The 15,552-nt window shown below is 44.6% G+C and overlaps 1 protein-coding gene across 3 annotated transcripts in view; it reads right to left on the bottom strand.

Annotated features, from left to right (window-relative positions):
• LRBA (LPS responsive beige-like anchor protein) overlaps positions 1 to 15,552 on the bottom strand; it is a 3,444,508-nt gene that overhangs the window by 2,683,642 nt on the left and 745,314 nt on the right. For all 3 annotated transcript variants that reach the window (XM_069631262.1, XM_069631261.1, XM_069631263.1), the window contains exon 16: positions 3,763 to 3,825. In XM_069631262.1, coding sequence (XP_069487363.1) covers positions 3,763 to 3,825 — 63 coding nt within the window. The remainder of the gene's footprint in view (positions 1 to 3,762; positions 3,826 to 15,552) is intronic.

Here is a 15,552-nt window from a genome sequence, read left to right on the forward strand (position 1 = left end):
GTATGCCAATGCGAGAATTAGGACAACACATGAGTGAAATGGAAATCATTTTGAAAGATGCTAAATATATAGTGCGCCAACTAACATTGTGGCACTAGATACATAGATGGATAGTTAAAACTGAAAACTAGAAAGAATTGATTTGACCTTTATTAAAAACCATATCTAAATTCAATGACAACTGCTTGAGGAGATGAAAAATTTCTGGTGGAAAATCAAAGACGGAACAGTAGCATGCCCAAATGTGAAAGTACAAAAGTAAACAAAATAAATTATCTGACTATGGTAGCCAGTGTGGACATGAGTTCATAAAGAAAAAACCGGAAGCAAACAAGAATTCTAAAAGTAAAAAAAGTTCTAATTACAATGGCTAAGGGGATGCAGGACTACTTCTCCTCAAAGTAAGGGTCAACACGCAAAATTATGTGCACCAATTTAGCCATTATAAATTGCTAATTAGAATAAGATTACTTCTCACCCCCTAGTGGTTGATGAGAAACCAATACACAAAAGCTCTAAATAAACTCCAGACACTGTTGCATTCACCACATTTAACCTACTGCTTACCCCTCCTTCAGTACCAATTTGTGCTCGTCGGGCGGCATTTCAAACAAAAGTTTTTGTATACTTAACTGCCCACCTACCACTGTTGCCACCAGAAACCAGTTTGTTACTTTATTTGTGGGGTAATACTCCCCGAAGCCACAAGTTCCTTCTTTGCGGCAACCCCTTGTGCACACCCCCAGAGACAAGCCTTTCCTTGTAAAAAACGCTTTTCTTTTCCTGGAAAAAAGACTGCTAACCTGCATTGCATGGCAACCCACACACCTTCCAAGTGTAAGTGTCTTCACATGTTGCCAAACAGACTCTGCTGCTTTAGCAGATTGCCATGGGCAGTTAAAATACAGTACTGAACTTAAAAGCACAAGATAATTATTTTGAGGTGTCCACGATTCGGTTTACTCTACTTGTTATGCCTCTGCACATGTTGACATTCCAGCAAAGTGTGGGGAGCAGCATTTGGTGGTCATTTTGAAATGTTGACCAATGGTTGACTATAACTAGACCCTGTAACCTTATGAGGTTGTGAAACAATTACAGACATCATCAAGTTGGCATATGTGGACAGCTAGGGAACTGTGACCCTAACATTACTATATGGCACTCCATTTCAGACTTAAATTCCGTGGACAAAAGTAAAACTTAAAAATGTAAAAAGCTAATGTAAGAAAAAAATAATTTACATAATTGTCATTGGGCAACGGTATAAGCACATTACAATTTAGTAGATGCAGGTAGTTCAAGTTTAAATGTATTCATCAGTATTAAGACAGAAGTGCTATGTTTGGGAATTCTAGGGTCACTTTTAGGGACCCATAACCTTTTCCTTCGATTTATTTTGGATCCCTGGCTTATTTTTGGACGTCAGAGGGGTTTCTTCTGAAGTACCCATGCCATTGCAATCCTGATTGCCTTACTTAATGTATATGGTGTTGGGTTGTCACTAAGGCAACCCAGTTCCATGTGTGCATTGTAAGGCACACCATTTTTGCTGTGGGGTGATTATATCATCTTACATTGGTTTTAGGGGGTATGTTGGTGGTAGTTGTACTTTAGTTTCGGCTTCCGCCGAGATGCAAGCTATTTACCCCATTGGCATCCTGATGTACTTTTTAGGTGGTCATTGGTGCACAATTGTGTGTGTTTTGTTTTTTATTCTGCCCTCAGCCATTTCGCATTTTCCGAGCTTGATAACAAATAGTTGGATACTCTCAACATTTTATGTTTACATTTGCCCCCTCTTAGGAAGCCATTCTACTATCTTCACATTTTCAGATGTTTTTCCTGATAATGGATGCAATATCCAAAATGCATTATTTTTAGATTTGCGTCTTTGTCCATTAATAAAAAGATTTCTACAAGACATTTTTGGAAGACTATATTTATCTGACTGAACATTAGATATTTGTCCTCAATTGTTTTCATGGCTACTATATTTTTACATTATTTGACTATATGTGTAATTGAGTTTTGTGGGGTTACCACTCTAGTTCAAACCATCAAATGATCAGTTTTGCCAGGTCTAGGTCTCGGTCTCGGTGTTTGTTGCTTTCTATGAGGAAGGGGGATTCTGGTGTGAATCAAATATAATTGATAGCATTGCAGATCCGAGTTTATACGTGGTGCCTACTGACTAATTGAGGGAATTTGTCCCCTCCCTGCCCCCCTGTGAGGCTCGGGAGAGGTGATCCCGCTCTGCAATAACCCTCTTTAGGGGAAGAGGCAAGTGGGACCTCACCGGGAGGGACTGCCCCTTTGGGGACAAGGACTACAGTTCCTGTAAGGAACTCCCTAGAGAGACATCCACCTTATGGCTTACATGGCATGGTCTACAACATCAAAGACTTAAATATCATGGCTGAGAAGAAACTCGGAATGGAGGTAAAAAGCCTACTGGAAAGGAGCATGTACCTTTAAGCCACAGTATTTCATGTACCTCCAACATCTCCGATACCATAGTACCAGGACTGACACAGTGTATCCCCATCCTTGTCAATGGACAAGGACATCAACGAGCAAAAAAAAAAAGAGCCGGGAGAAAATCAGATCATCAATGAGTATGTTACGACGGCTGGTGACCTAAGAGGACCAGAAGGAAAAAGGCTCCCAGAAACACTTCCCCTCTAAATAAGAGCTAACTGGGAGATCACGGATAACGGGCTGCCAAAAGAGGATCAATATAATAGGCAAATAACTCGTCTCAGTATAAAGCATGAGAAAAAGTCCCCCTTTGAGGAAATGGGCTATGAAGCTTTAAGAGAAAAAGATAATACAAAGCGGAAAGACATACAAGCAATAACACCCTTGGAAAGGTGGGGTGCGGGGGGAGTTACAAGTCGTTTCACAAGTCAATATATACATGACCAAGAAAATATCAAAAGGAGAGGGTACGATGATTCTCATTTTAAAGAAAACAGACAAGCAAAGCTAAATAAAAAGCAAACAAACCAAAGCGAACCTAGCCACAATTGGCCGCAAGGAAAAGGTCATTCTGACAAAGAAACCAGAAGAGGTTGTCGAGCAAAGCGGAAAACTACAATACGCGCTGGAAGAGTTACAAGGACTGTGACAAGAAATATCCAGAGATTACCTATTATTGAAGAAACTTACAAATGGGTACCAATGAGTACTTTCAAGAGAAGGGAGTCATTCTCCTCTTATAAATTAGTTGATATAGTGGTAGGGTGAGATAGGTTAATTTTTTTTCGACAGCGGACTGTGTTCCTTTTGGACATTCACAACTGACGGATGAGCACCTTAGTTAGAAAATAGACAGGGCTCATCAATAGAGATAGGGTAAGCTAGCCCTTATTTAACTTTAATAAAATTCTTGTGAACAATGCCCATAAAGGGCCCGATTCACAGAACATGTTCCTGTGGGATTGCACCATCATAAAAACGCTTCTGTGAATCAGACCCAAAGTGTCTGCATCCTTCTTCTGACACGTCATGCCACAATGGCAGTTACTTTGTGCACAGAATGCATAGCAGCTTTCCCAAGGATCCATTCACAAAATGTCAACTGCAGTTAATTCTAACACATACCTTGTTGCATGTTCTTGGCATTCTGAGACTTATGGGGTCTAAAAAGTGTGACAATATTTCCTAGCTAGTCACTGTAAATCTAGGTTTGCTATATCAGCAAAGTGAGAACTCATTCTCACAACTATTAAAAAGGAAATCTGGAACACTGAACGTTACCTCATGAATAGTCAGTAGATAATTCAAGATTGCTTGCAGTTCATCGTCTTTCACCCCATAGTCCTAAAGAATAAAATAGGTATACAAACAAATTAGCACATTCAAGAACCTTTAACTTTGTTCATTATCTGCACATCAGCCATCAAGCACAATAAAGTTAAAATCCTTGGAACAATCACGAATCATAGATGAAGACAAACACTGGTCAAAAGACAAACGAATACCAAATAGTACGATTTTCTTTACATAGGTGGTTTGCCCCCAGTTTTGAAACTTCAATACATTATAATTAATGTGTAGCTATCACCCAGCTCGATAAAAATCAATAAAACTCATTTCACTTGGATTTGAAACTAACACACTGTGTGTTCATATCACTGCAGGTGTTCATATCAGTGCAGGGGGATTAATAAGAACAATGAAAACAATTTGCTGGTTGCCTCCCCATTGTGTTTTTCTAAACTCATAGCTCAATAACTTTGCACGAATTTGGCCATACTGTTTAAGAAAAAAATTATATATATATATATATATATATATCTATCGCCTAATGCGAGGACCCCTTTCCTTGTCTTCCCAATTCTATCTATCCACTACGAAACTTAAATGGAACAAGCAAAATAGTATTGTAATGGTACATCAGAGGTGGATTATAAACACAAACAATAAAGCTAGGTAAAACACAGTTCTTCAAAGCGAAATAAAACTAGCGTTGAAGCATTTCTATACTCTTGGAGTAAATGTTGTATGAGGAGTATACTGGTAAATCTCACAGCAAGACAGGTGGACCCATTGTTGTAGAGGCATCACACTCATGAGCAGTATTCATAAAGGTGTGGACAATAATCCTTTGGTTTAGATCCTTGCACAAATAGTTCTCTGTAGGTGTTCATGACACCAAATTAAGTCTCTGCGTCAGGACTGTAGTTTAGGGACAAAAGTATCCATCTACTGTATTGCGATTTGCCTCTTCAGAAGCAGTAGGCTCAGACCCACAAATCTTAATATTCTTTCTGAGAATTGTTGAAAATCACCTATCAGACAGGTCACTGGGTTGCACAGTACTGCCTCCTCAACAATAGTCGCAACTCTGATTCCATTTGAGACCAAGAATATGATACCTTGCAGCATGAGCATGTTATGCAGAAAGTCCACATTGGATCCTGCACATTTAGGGCAGGCATCAGATTTACTTGAAAATAATGAGTTAATTTGTATAACTTTAACAGGATGAGCTTGTGTTTGGGATTCAAAGATCATCTTTCATACCTTACATAATCTCAACCATGTTACGCCAGTAAATCCCATATATAAACTATTTTTCCATCTTGTCCTTGCTGTCACAAAGCCTGCTCTATTTGTCATTCATTTCAATAGTGATGTAATCAAGTGTTTCTGGTTGCTGCGCGCCATCAGAAGGGTGATTACAGGGTGTTCTTTAGCGACCAGGGGGATGTAGCTATGATATATGCCAATTCACCCTTTATCTTATAATAAATCATTATTTGAATTGCAAATGTACCACCCATGTCAATAAATTCTTCAAGCGTATGAAATGCTGATTCGAAAATGGTCTTCTAGTTTTACTATTCTTAGCTTGAACAATTCCCTACACAGTCCAGCATCAAAAGAGGTTTCTAATTGCCAGATCTCATCAAGAATAGATTGAGAGACAGCTGGGGAGGCTATCCCATTTTCTTGATCATTTTCTGGAGCAAGATAGTAGTAGTGTACATCATATTAATAGCCAATCTTGGAGGATTAGGAATGCCCATGATGGCTGCAGATAATTTTACAGCTGCTAATATCAGTGTGTCTTGTTGTCACTGTTCAGTAGTAAAGGTGGCCGCTAGGATTAGCATAATAATGGGTCCTTAGCGGGATTAAGAAGAACAATTATAGAGGCCTCCCTAATCCTCTCTAACAGAGCCATACCACAGTGTAATCCCGTGGACGCACGTACGTGCATCGCGTGCCAGGTACACTTTTTTTCAGGTGACCATGGAAAGAGAGAAGGGACCACACTTAGTCCCTTCTCTCTTTTCCAAGGTGGCAATTTTTTATGTTTATTTTCCCCTATTCATTAGTACGGAGCAAGTTGGCCCAAAATTGCGCTCTGTTGCTCCGTACTAATGAAGCAGTATGTGCGTTCTAGTATTCCTAGAACTAACGCGTACTGCAGTGATACCTTTTCAAACGGCAAAAGAAATGCCGCTTGAAAAGGTTTTGTCAGCGCATTAGTATTCCGGGGCTGCAAACTCCAGAAAACTAGTATCCCAAGACTGCAGACCCTGGAATACTAATGGTAATAACCACCTCGCCGGTAACGCTCTTGCTACGCTTGGGCCTGTAACTTCAGGCCCTGGGGACATTACCTTAGGCAGTAATGGCCCGGTGGTTATTGCCATAATATAAGCTGTATTCAGAAGAATTAAACTAATTTCATTCTTCTGCACAGGGCTAATTTGCTATATTAGTAGAACAATCATAGGACTTTGTAGTCCTAGCAAAATTCTATCATGTGTTTGAATTCACTGCTCAGACCGCAGTAAGCAAGCATGGTCTCCCTGGAGGGGTTAGGGGGGCAGAGAACTGTGTTTGATTATTGCTGCCATAGTATTGAAGGACAAACACAATACACTCCATACAAAATGGATGCCTGCATAGGGTTGAAAAGCAGGACTTTCAAGCCCACTAAAATGCTCATTTCACAATGAAATAAAAATAAAAAAAAAACATTGTACATGTTTTATTATTTTAAATGGCAACAGTTTTACGCAAGAATATTTTTGATATAATCGCTCCTTTAAGTTGGGGAAATGGCGGCTGGTTTCTGACCGCCACCAAACATGTTCTCATCTCTTGTTCCAGGCAGTCTGCCTGGCTATACAGTTCACAATTAAGGGACTGTTTCGCACCTTCTCTGACAGGATAACAGGTTCTACCTGTCTCAGTTTGTCTGTATTTCTGTGACTGTTAATGTCTTTCACTCTAACCTGTTGTATCTTGGGTTCCAATCCTGTTGCTGCTATTCGGTCTCATTGCCCCTTGTGGGTCCTGCCCCTTGTGGGCTATTGGACATTTTGTGGGGTCTTTTGATTTTCAGCCAGTCTTTGGCTATCCTGCCTTTCTTAGGCTTTCCGGTCCTGTACCCCTTCGTGGGGTATCCTGGCTTTCACCTTGGTTTAGATATCTATTTCTCGCGCCCCTGCTCCAAACGGTCAAATCTTCACCCTGACTTGCGTGTCCTTTTTCACTCTTCCCGGTGTGGAACTTTTTGACTTTCACGCTGTTTCAGTTATCTGTTTCTCTACACCGGCTTTGGTTGGCTTTGCTGTCTCCTTCATTCAGGTGTCTGCTTCTCCCGCCCCGGTTTGGGGTTTCTTGAGTGCCACACAGACTCAGGTACCCTGTTGTCTTTCCACCGTTGCTCAGGAATTTCGTTGTCCCTGGTTTGGGGTTTCTCAAGTTGCACACTGACCCCGGTATCTGGTTCTCTCTTCCTGGCTTGGTCTCTCTCAAGTTCCACATGGTCTTGAGTATCTGTTTCTCTTACTCCAGTTTGGGTTATTCTTTCCCTTTCTCAGTGTTTTATTACTGTCTTTCTTGGACCTGCTTGGAATCTGGCCGAATCCCTCTGCCCTAGTCCAGATTCCCAGGAACCATCGCTTACCTGATTCATCGCTGCAGCGTTCCTCAGGGGATGCGTTTGCTTTGGCTGTTGTGAGGTTTCCTCAGCATCTATTCCGTCGGTGCTCTTCGGTACCTTGGAGCCCGCTGCTTCAATCACTGGGCTCGTCGCAGTTGGGTTCCTTCCATGGAAGCAGTCAAGGCTTCACTGCTCGGTACCACATCAGAGCAGTCAGCCTGTAGCAGGCTGTTCCTGGTCTCAACCCTGCATGCTGGCTGCTCACTGATGCCTCTGCCCCTCGGCAAAGGGAGGTGAGCACTCCCGGGAAGTTAAAGCCGGGGAGAGGTACGAACGGTTACATCCCTGAGTCAAGCAAATCCGAAAGCCAAAGGGGCTTAACTAAAGCGAGTGAGACAAGAAGCTGAAAGGATTACAGGAGTCCAAGAAACCAGATTGCTGAACTCCGCAGCTGCTAAAGAATCAAAGCTGAGTTGAGCATATCAGAGGGCAAGAAGGTTTGGGGAGCTCTAGAAAAATAAGTAACCGGTTTCAACATTTGGAATACGGGGAAATTGCAAAGCTCTAATACTCAATCCTAAATCAAGAACAATTTGAAAGACAACGTCCAAGTTGGTGGAATCGAACTAAGAGAATAATTTCTCCTTTGAAGGAACTGGAACTATTGGATATGTGTCAAGACTTAAAACTGGTTACAAGGAACTTGGAGATGACTGAAAACCTTACTTTCATAAACTATTGAAAATCCTTGCTAGACCAAGGAACAGTACTTGGGAGCAACCCAAGTAGCTGTGGTCAGAAGAATCCCAGAGTGGAAAGACTACTGCTCTGGCAAATTTTTATGTTTATTTTCTAAAAGGTGGTAGGTCAGAGAAAAGCTAGGTTTCGGACGGAGGAAGATTTCGATTTTGACAATTGATGAGCACCCTTTGGTCAGGCAGGGAAAATGCCACATAGCAATAGGGATGGGTAGGCATTTTTTGTTTATTTCAAATAAACACCCTTAAAATATTAAGCTCTAGTCAGACTCCTTCTGGTTCACCACAGAGCTCATCATTAATGACATAAGCAGGACATCCAGTATGTGCTAAGTGCTCAGAAGGATAGCAGGTTTGGTATGCGTTCACAAATGTCATTTATAAAATTAGTTTGAATTCTTATGTTCCCAAAATGCTCTTTAATAGTATGCAAAGAAGCTAGTAGATTACATTAGTTCTAGGTGTCATCCTTCCCTTTATTGCGTGTGATTTCCAGGTGCTCCACTGCCATTTCTCAAGCCAAATTTAACAGCTAGCTGAAGATGCACAGGGATTGTGGTGGCCCATTTCAAAATTATGTTTCGGTCTCTGCTAATCCACCTTCTAAGGCTGCTGTGTGGTACACTGATAAAGTAAATATTTCCTAATGCAAACTTCAATGGATGATTTCCTGAGTTTATCATCATCGAGCATAACTTGAGTGACACCTGCAACTTAATTTTTCCTCATGCATACTCCCTGCCCCACACCAAAGAGCTGAATGGAGCAGGGAAAATATGTCTGATACGTTAACACCTTTTAAAAAGGTCTGTCTTTGGCCAGAATAAAACACTTTTAAAGTGATATCAATTTCTAAAGTCATACCCCTCATTTCTCAAATGGAAAATGTACTATTGCTGGTAATGTGTATATTTTTCCCTGAAATATTAAGGAAGGTCACTTGCTAAAATGTGCTACTGGTTCTAATACTGGAACCCACAACAGTTTCATTTTCTCTGTGGCTATACTATATGTTCTGATGCTTGTTAATCTGCTTAGAATCACATTCTGTGCATATGGTGCGACAGCCAGTGGTAACCGTGGAGTATTGCATCTCGTCTTTCGGGGACCTAAAGAGGACGTCAGCATAGGCGTGTCTAACACTATCCCCATCGTGACGTGTGGTGTACCCAAAATCACTCACGAGCCGAGGTCCCTCAGATTGTTTTGTTCCACCCAGATAACTGGTCGCCCCATAGCGGAGCTCTTCATAAGAGACATTGTTTATCTTTATATCGACTTTGTCGGTTATTTCCCCATAAGTCACTTCGACGTGATTCAAGAACTTCAATGAAGACTGTGGGAAGTTTCTACGGTGGTGGATTTCAGTGCCTAAGATCCGGCGGCTGAGCCATCCACGTGGCGGGGCCGCCTGGCCGGCCTACACAGTAGGGAGAGTGGGGGTACAGGTGGCCATATCTTTCGTTATGTCTTTCCTCTTTCCCCCTCGTTGCCCTCTAGGTCTGGTCATCTTTGTCTATACATTTCGCTATGGAAAGGACACCATTTAGGTTCTGCCCTAAGTGTAGGGTCAGGTACCTGTGGAAAGACGAGCACAGTACATGTAATTCTGGTCTACTCCTAGGTCACAACGAGAAGGGGTGTGCGGCCTGCAGACTCCTTCGGCCTAGGACCCTTAAGGAGCGCTGTGTAAAGCGGTCGGCCATGTACAGCATGTTGCGGGCTCAACCCTGTTCCCCCACTGTCACACCCACCCACCCGCCAGAAGTGACAGGGGCACTGATGATGACCAGACATCCGTGTCGGATGTCATCGACCTTGAGGCGGACACTTCTAGGTCTGCTACGCCCATCCCCAACCCCTCTAGGCCTGACATAAGTCACGCTTTGGGGACAACACCCAGCAAGAGGGGCGTACAGAAACCACACACTAATCACACAACCCCATCACAGATTTCGACGGTTCTGTCGAAAAAGGTGAACGCGGCAACAGGACAGCCGATAATTTCGACGGAATCCTCTGATCTGGTAGATCAACAGCCTTTCCTGCATCCGCGTCTTGCGACTGGGCACTCCAAAGCTAAGGGCGCTACCTCTAAAACGGGTTTACATGTCGAAGCGCGATCTTCTGAGGCTCCGGTGCCCCCTAAGGCCCAAAACCTACTCCTAGGTCTCCAGGCCTTTCCGCAGGCGAAAAATATACTGCTAGGCCCTCTGACGCCGCGATAGGCGGTAAATCTACCACTAACCCATTAACTCACACCGAATCGGCGGAGATTGAGGACAGTCTTGCGAGGATTACTTCAGTGGTTGGGCTGACGCCTGAGGAACCGTCGACACGCATGGAGCGTCCCGCGGACAGGTCTAAAGACACGCCACGGCACCCCAGTACTCGCAAAACCTACGAGAACAGTCGGGAACCTCTGTCCAACACCCTTGGGGACAAATCTCGACACCAACAAGAGGAAGACAACGTTTTTCCACCGTTTGCCCCTGCTGGTCCGTCTAAGTGGACCAGGGAAAAGTTCAAAGGGTGCATGGACCGCCTAGAAAGGATTTCTTCGCGTTCAGAGCATCCTTCCCCTAAGAGAGCTTCTGAAGACCCTCTTTTGGTGTTGACTTCATGTTTCCCTGAAAATCTTGACTCAAGAGCCTTTGGCTTCTGTCCACCATGAAGATGTGGTCCAGATGGACACTTACCCAGACATCTATGATGAAGAAGATCCTTCCTTCCGACAAGACTACCCCGATGACTAGGTGGATGCCATAGGCAACTGGGAGGAGACCCAGCAAGTGGAGACGGAGCCATGGACGCTCCCTATGCAACATCAGGACACTGATATCCTGTGCCTGGACTCCCCTGGTACCACTCCGGCCCGCCAGTCCTCTCCTGTGGACGATCAAATGGCTTTCAATGCCATCTTAAGGAAGGCAGCAGAGGAGGCCTGAACAAGATTTTGTGGAGGACATTCTCAAAGAGAAACCCCCCTCAAGCCAAGCCATTCCTCTCCTGAACTCTTAAAAGGGTTGCCCCCTCCCTGGTCACACCAGCACAGACCCGGGCAGTGAATCCATGAGTGGAGAAACTATTTCGGCCATCTCCTACTGACCCTCAATATATTAAAGGCCACGCCACCCCGACTCCTTGGTAGGGACTACCAACCGGAAACGCACATGGGTACGCCTTGCTACGGGGGAGGCACCTCCGGATAAGGAATCTAAAAGGTTGTATGCTTTAGGTAAACATGTTACCTCGGCAGCTGCATTCACCACACGCACAGCAAATAACACCACATTACTTGCCAGTCATGCAGATGCACAATGGAACCTTGTACAAGAAGGTCTCCAGGAGGTTCCTCAACCCGCTAGGTCCAGACTACTCATCACTGTGGCCGAGGGCAGGCAAGTAAATCAAAATATAATTAAAAACACTGGACACTGCGGAGACGGCAAGCAGGTCGCTGGCCCATGGCCACTATTCAAGTAGCACGCTTGGCTCCATAACTCGGGATTCAAGCCCGAAACACAGGCCACTCTTATTAACAAACTCATAGAAGAGAACATTCTCTTCGGTAAAGCGGTCGACGATGCTCTGGAGACGGCCAAGAAAGAGCATTAGACTCTTAAGTCCTTACAACAAATAACACAGAAGCCATCCCACCCCAGAGGGGAGGCAGTTCTCGTTGGTCCTTTCGAGGCCAATCCCATTCAGGTCAAAGTAACTACAATACGGGAAACTGGAACCCTGGAAAAGCATCCGGAAGCCCCGCCAACTACCCACCAAGGGGTCAACGATGCAGCAGAGGCCCCAACTCCAGAGGAGCTGCAGCCTCTGGTCAGAAATGACCAACGGACCCAGGTCCCCCTCCCATGTCACCCCAGTGGGGGGGCGCTTAACATCTTTCCTTGCGGTATGGGAGGCGATAACTTCAGACCAGTGGGTCATAAAGACAGCCGCCCATGGGTACTGTGTGGAATTCGCCCGACCACCACAGTTCAGACTGCCACGTTCACGACGCCTCACGCCAGACCATCTGCAGATCCCGATTCAAGAGGTGGAAGCACTTCTGGGAAAGGACGCCATAGAAGCCGTCCTTATTCTTCAGGTAAACAAGGGTATTTATTCAGTGTACTTCCTTGTACCCAAAAAGGACCTCACCATGCGCCCTGTTCTAGACCTGCGCCCAGTGAACACATTTATAAAACCTCGAAAGTTTCATATGGTAACGCTACAGGAAGTGATCCCACTTTTGAAAAAAGGGGGACTACATGGCAACACTGGACATGAAACATGCATACTTTCATATTTCAATGTTGCCAGCGCACAGGAAATACCTAAGGTTCATGATAGAGGACAGACACTACCAATTCAAGGTGCTCCCCTTTGGCATTGCCTCGGCACCAAGGGTGTTTACAAAGGTCCTGGCAGTAGTGGCAGCACACCTGCGCAGACTATCCATCCCGGTTTACCCTTACCTCGACGACTGGCTCCTAACAGGGGACTCTTACGACACATGCTTTTTGAACACCCAGAAGACCGTAGACCTTCTGTTCAGTCTGGGATTCTCTATCAACGAGAAGAAGTCCAGTCTAGTCCCCAGTCAAGTAAAACAATTTCTGGGGGCTCTAATCCGGACGAAGGACAGCCTTGTCTTCCCCTCCAACGAGAGGGTTCAGAACATGCTTTTTCAGATCCCTCAATATGTAGCCAGTCGGGAGGTGGCGGTACGCAAGGCCATGCGGCTGCTAGGTATGATGGCATCATGCATATACTTGGTTCCCCACGCATGGCTGCGCATGCGTCCCATGCAAGAGTGGCTCAACAGCCAGTGGTGTCAGGCCAGCCGACAATGGGAAGATCCGATAGTTGTCTCGCCAGCACTAGTTCTCTCTCTGCAGTAGTGGGCGAGGGAAAACCTCTTGAAGGGGAAGTCCTTTAACACCCCCGCAGTGGAAGCCACTCTCACAACAGACGCAACTCTCACGGGGTAAGGGGTTCACTTGCTTCAGCATATAGCGCATGGAGTGTGGTGCCCACCAGTAGCATCCGCCTTTATAAATCTGCCAGAGCCATTAGCAGTGTTCAAAGCACTAAAAGCCTTTCAGACTCAACTACAAGGGAAGACAGTTCTGGTCCTGACAAACAGCACCACATCCATGTATTACCTAAACAACCAAGGGAGCACACACTCTCCAGGGCTATCCAAACAGTCCCAAAACTCTTGGATGTGGGCTCTCAAACACAATCTTCTGACAGACGTGCTCAGCAGCGATTTCCTACTGCCCGTAGAATACAAATGGCGTCTGCACGAAGACATCGTCTCCAATGTCTTCGCAGAATGGGGCTTCCCAGAGATCGACCTGTTCGCAACTCAGGAGAACGCCCAATACCAAGACAACGCATCCAGGTAACCCAAGAACCGCTTGCTCCAAGGGGTACTGACTCTGGATAACATGGTCAGGGAAATGTGGCTACGCTTGATTCCCCCCCTCCCCAGACTCCCCTACTCAACAAGATAGTGCACAAGATGCACCAGGAACCAGCCACCATAATATTGGTGGCCCCAATGTGGACCTGCAAACCCTGGTTCGCTCATTTAATGGAAATGTCCCTTTGGCCACCAGTAAAACTACCCTGCCCGTACAACATGTCTCAGGACAGGGGGGAGACCCTACACCCATGCCCACAAACTCTGAACTTAGCAGCATGGCTCCTGAGGTCATAGAGTTCGGACACCTACAGCTCCCTCAGAGATAAATGGGCATACTCAGGGAAGCTAGGAAATCCAAAACTCGCTATTGCTATTCCAGTAAATGGAAACGCTTTGTCATCTGGTGTAATATCAAGGGCGTCAATCCCATCGATTGCTCACCCATTCACATTGTGCTGCACCTAACCCATTTGTTAGATGCAGGACTGGTATTCAATTCCCTAAAGGTTCATCTTGCTGCTCGCTCAGCCTACACCACGTCACAACATAAAGTGTCATGGTGGAAAATACCAGTTATTAAGGCCTTTATGGAAGGGGTTAAGAGAATCAACCCCCCCCCCCCGCCCATTTCTCACCTAGCTCCTAGATGGGATCTAAATGTGGTTTTAACCAGACTCATGGGAACTCCCTTTGAGCCAATACATAAAGCAAGTCTAAAAGACTTTACTTACAAGACAACCTTCCTAGTGGCTATCACTTCTATTAGAAGTGTTAGCGAACTACAGGCCCTTTCTGTTCTAGACTTTTTTGTTACAGTCCACAGGGATAAGGTAGTTCTGCACACTCATCCCAGATTTGCGCCTAAATTCATCTCGAAGTTCCATGTGAACCAATCGATCGAACTACCCACTAACATGACCGAAAGAAGTCTACACACACTGGATATGCGCAGGGCAGTCATGTTCTACCTGGAAAGAACGAAACCACTGAGGAAAACAAACCAATTTTTCGTTTCAGTGGCAGCTGGCAGAGAAGGGGATCCTGTCTCTAAATCAGCTATCTCAAGGTTGATTGTCAAATGCATCACACTGTGTTATACTCTTGCTAGAAGAGAACTGCCCTTCAAACCTAGAGCACACTGTACTTGGGGCACTGGGGCTTTCATAGCATTCATTGCAAATGTTCCCCTAGAGTCCATTTGCAAAGCGGCAACCTGGAGTTCTGTACACACCTTTACAAAACACTATTGCCTAGACACTCATTCTAGATCTGACTCTTAGGTGGGACAAACAGTATTAAGACATCTTTTCTCTACTGTTCCTTCTCATAACCCACCTCCAACTCAGGTACTGCTTGCTAGTTTATGCACAGCATGTGGTTCTAAGCAGATTAACAAGCATCAGAAGACATGCATTACTCACCGTAATAGCATTTCTGATGGTTATATCTGCTTAGATTCACAAGCGCCCTCCCTGCCTCCCCGCCTGGGGTGGAAGGAACATGGACGTCTTACTATTTTCTCTCTTGATGTACTCACAATAGCCTTGGGCCCCCTCATGGCAGAAAAAATACAATCGGAGGGACCTCGGCGCGTGAGGGATATAGGGTACACTACACGTCATGATAGGGATAGTGTTACTGACACACCTATGCCGACATCCCTTTTCGGTCCCCGAAAGACAAGATGCAATACTCGGACCATATGCACAGCATGTGAATCTAAGCAGATACAACCATCAGAAATGCTATTACAGTGAGCAATGCATGTCATATGTGCCTGCGCATGAATACTAATATAATGCCCTAGAAGGTTCACATGAATGTTGGTTTATGTTAATAGGCCTTAGGGATTTTTTCTTTTATTTCAACTTGATTGAATTTTCAATAAAAAATACAAAAACACATAGTTGAGCATTAGCAACCCTTGTAACAGAAACTCTTCAAAAGTGACC

This window comes from Ambystoma mexicanum, chromosome 6q, assembly GCF_040938575.1.
Source record: "Ambystoma mexicanum isolate Mex_15411 chromosome 6q, UKY_AmexF1_1, whole genome shotgun sequence".
NCBI classification, from domain to species: Eukaryota; Metazoa; Chordata; class Amphibia; order Caudata; family Ambystomatidae; genus Ambystoma; species Ambystoma mexicanum.